This window comes from Eschscholzia californica, unplaced genomic scaffold (assembly GCF_041429995.1).
Source record: "Eschscholzia californica isolate CP2 unplaced genomic scaffold, dmEscCali1.0.p SCAF_4, whole genome shotgun sequence".
Taxonomy (NCBI): domain Eukaryota; kingdom Viridiplantae; phylum Streptophyta; class Magnoliopsida; order Ranunculales; family Papaveraceae; genus Eschscholzia; species Eschscholzia californica.
Window position 1 is genome coordinate 26,214,095 of NW_028238461.1, and position 4,009 is coordinate 26,218,103.

Below are 4,009 nucleotides of genomic sequence, written 5' to 3' on the forward strand. Positions count from 1 at the left end.
AAACAAACATCCCATGAATCAATAAATTCTATTTACAAAATTAGAGAACACAAAAGAGTTCAGCCAATGTGGATTTAGATCAATACGCAACTATAAAGAATTTGAACCATAAAAAATAAGAACTTCCATTATTAAACAAAAAAAATCTATTTCAAAATCTGATAACCTAAAATGAGTTTGAAGAAAGTGGGTATAGTGTGGTACATAACACAAATTGATGTAGTTAGAGAAAGATACAAATCGATGTAGTAAGAGACAAGGAGAGGAAGCTAACCTTGAGAAATATAAAAACCTGTAGAGAGTATATATACACAAACTTGGAGAGGAATATGTATAAGATACAAATCGACTAGGTGATCTTATGGACGTGAAATCGAATTTAGGAGAGAAAGAGAGAACCTGCGTGAGAGAGATGACTTTGAGAGAGGAACCTGTATAAGATACAAACCCTACCAGTACCGCGATTGGGATGAAGATCTTGCATATTTTGAATCTCTTACCCTCGATCTTCACTTCCGAATCTGCATTACTCCGTTTTTTTATTCCATCAACTGAAAATTAACCAAGAAACAAACAAAATGAATAAAAAATCAAACTAAAATGAATGAATCAAACTACTAACGAAAATTCAAAGTTTTGTTACCAAATAGAAGAACCACTAAAGGTGTCGATATAGACAAACACAATAGAGACCTAATATTACTTCCAGGAAAAAGAGAATAAGGGGCAACCCTACACTAATGTGAAGTAGATGATATCGGAGTAACCTCTAGTGTAGCCATGCCCACATTTTCTAAATATCTAGAAAACAATCAAAATCATAAGTGGGTTGCAAACCTATCTGAGAAAACTTGATTTTTAACATATTATTATCTTCTCCGGCAACCTGTACATTACACCACTAGCAACTAATGTTGCCAGAAACTCCTCCAAACAGAAATGAGTTAGCGTAAGAGATAGATGGAGATATATGATAAGAAATTATAAATAAACCTTTACTGTAATAATTGGTTTTCAGTTGGTTCCTAATTTGTGAAAAAAATTGAGGCATGAATCTAAACATAAAAACAACAATCATAAATTGAAACTAATATTATCATAAGCATAACCAATAACTGTTGGAATCGGAGCCGATTTTGGATCGGTTCAAGTCGTCAAACTCAGAAACGAAGCACACCATTGCGTTCGTCTCGTCGAGCTCTTAAGTTTAGACTCAAGAATCACTCAAATCCGATTCCGGATGAATGAGATATTCAAGTTTGAAGTTTGGACGGAAAATGGTTAAGTTAGGGACCAAAAGGCAATACGGAAAAGTTTGTCTGGGGGCCATTCTCGCAAAGGGAACACGTCCAGATCTGACGGTTGGCGTTCTCTCCGCGCTTTTGAGAGTGATCTGATGGCCCAAATCCCAGCCGACACGTCTGTTGCTAAAGAAGTGACCCGTCACTTTACTTTCCAACAGATGCGTCCCTAAAACCCAACAGAAGTGTCCCTTATGAATGCATCTATTCGAAACCTATTTATAGGACCCAAATCAACTCCAAATTTCAATCCGTTTTTTCCAGAGTGTCAAGCATTGTTAGAAGATCATATTAGAGTATCTAAGAGAAAGATTTAGCAGAGTTTTCAAGGAGTTTCATAAGCAAGAAGTTTGGTCCATTTGCATTAAGTCAGAGGTTAGTATACTTTCAAGTTCGACTGCTTTCTGATTCGAAGTACCATTGAATCGAAAGGTTAATCGTTGTATCCTGGGAGACAAACGCCGGTAACTGTTTGGTACTATACAGGGCGTCAATTGTCTTAAGGAAAGAGGAATACCTCGCCTCGATTAAAAAAATTATTCTTCTTCTAATCCTCCGATTTTCTTTTTCTTTTTAGTCTATCTGATTTCTTAATCAAAGACATTCTGATTTTCCAAATCAGAAGTGTGTTGATTTTTTAAAGTAATAAATCAGTAAACACAGAAGGATACAATTCCTCTTTCCGATCTTAAATCGATAGTGAGATTCGACTACGAATCATCTGTTCTGGATAACAGACATTATCGGTTAGAAATACGAAAGATATTGAGTTGTTCTATTCCTTAGTTTTTCTCCATTAAAAGAGAAAGAAAGTGTTTTTGATTGATTTACAAATAAAATCAAAGTAGTAACCAGTTTCACCAGTGATTCGGTTATAGACTCGCTGAGTCAACTCGTTGAATCGGTACACCGAAACCAACAATAACATGTTAGGTGTCAAAGCCCGTACTTACCAGGCAACAGTCAAATGGAAATGAATTTGAATTAGTCTTAGCCAAGTATCATTTGAATTAGTCTCAGTAGTTTGAATTGTTATTGCTGAAATAAAGGAGATAATGGGGAGGCCCACATCTCAACTAAAATCTGTTTCCTAGTTATTAGGAGTAGTTTGAATTATTCTAGTTGTTTTCCCTTTAAATAGTTATCTTTCGATTTGGAATGGATATGAGAAAAATTTGTTCCAATTCTTATCTCTCACTGCTTCCTAACTTCCTTCTATTTTCTTAGGCTACTGAATCATTTAATCACTCACCTAACAGTGGTATCAGAGCAGTGTTGATCCAATGGAGACACATAAACAAAATCTCGAACAGTTCGAAAACAACACCAATGAAGCTATCGAGAAACTCACTATCATGATCAACAAGTTGGTAACCGAGGTTCAGACCATTAAGGATCGAGATTCTAGCAAACCGTCCGGTGCAGGCAAGAAAATCACAAACGGGAATGAGGGTAAGCCCTACCTGAAACTCCATTTTCCTCGTTTTAGTGGTGATGATCCTACTGGATGGATGTATCAGGCTGAACAGTATTTCGAATTTCAAAATGTGGCAGATGAAGATCGCGTCAATCTGGCCTCGTTTCACCTTGATGGCATCGCTTTACAGTGGCACCGATGGTTTGCAAAACCACGAGGTCCGATGACATGGAGGGAATTTACCAATGCCTTGTTGAGTCATTTTGGTCCGACTGATTATGATGACCCCTCGGAATCCCTACATCGGCTCAAACAATCCACCACAGTTGCAGCTTATATTGAGGCTTTCGAACAATTGTCACACCGCGTTGACAACCTTCCAGAGTCCTTTTTACTTGGTTGTTTTGTAGGTGGTCTGAAGGAGGAGATTCGTTTGGAGGTGAAACTCAAGAAGCCGCGAAACGTGACAGATGCAATGGGGTTGTCCCGTTTGATTGAGGAGAAGATGAGCTTGCAACGACGGGGTTCTTCCTTTACTCGGGTTACAAGTTTTAATTCCCCATCTAAGTCCCATCCCACTGCTGGACTTTTGGGTCCAACTCCACCTCAACGACTTGCTCTACCCGCCCCAAGTCCAGTTCGTCGCTTATCAGGGGCAGAGGCAAGGGAACGTCGAGAAAAAGGGTTATGTTACTATTGTGATGAACGCTACGCTCCTGGTCATAAGTGTAGCAAGCCCCAACTGTTCATGATCAGTGAAGTAGATGACGTCGAAGAAAGCAACAACCAGGAAGATGAAGCTAATGATACCCCTCCTGATGAGGTCACCGCTGAGATCTCTTTCCATGCATTTCAGGTGCAATTCTGCCACAAACTTTACGATTGCCTGGTAAGATTCATAGCAAAGATGTGGTGGTGCTAGTTGATGGTGGTAGCACCCACAATTTTATCGAACAGACATTGGTGGAACGATTCGGGTTGCCGGTGGATAATGGGGTCAGATTAGAGGTGGTGGTCACTAATCGTGAGAAGATAGCTTGTATGGGACGAGTGCGAGGTCTTACAATTGTCATTCAAGGGTATACAATAACCACTGACTTCTTTGTTTTACCAATTGCAGCTTGTCCTATTGTCTTAAGTATTCAGTGGTTGAAAACTTTAGGACCTATTGAGATTGATTTCCAGAACCTCACTCTTGGGTTTCGTCTTAAGGATTCAACGCATAAGTTACAAGGGTTGAAAGGATCAGACCTTACTGCTTTAAGAGCCAATGAATTGATGGGGATTCAAG

At 38.9% G+C, this 4,009-nt stretch overlaps 1 protein-coding gene across 1 annotated transcript; it reads left to right on the top strand.

The window, feature by feature from the left end:
- Positions 1-2,519: 2,519 nt before the first annotated feature.
- LOC147543897 (uncharacterized) lies at positions 2,520-3,758 on the top strand. The gene has a single exon (XM_086636401.1). The coding sequence runs from the start codon at positions 2,585-2,587 to the stop codon at positions 3,638-3,640; it is 1,056 nt and encodes a 351-aa protein (XP_086492527.1). The 5' UTR covers positions 2,520-2,584; the 3' UTR covers positions 3,641-3,758.
- Positions 3,759-4,009: the final 251 nt, after the last annotated feature.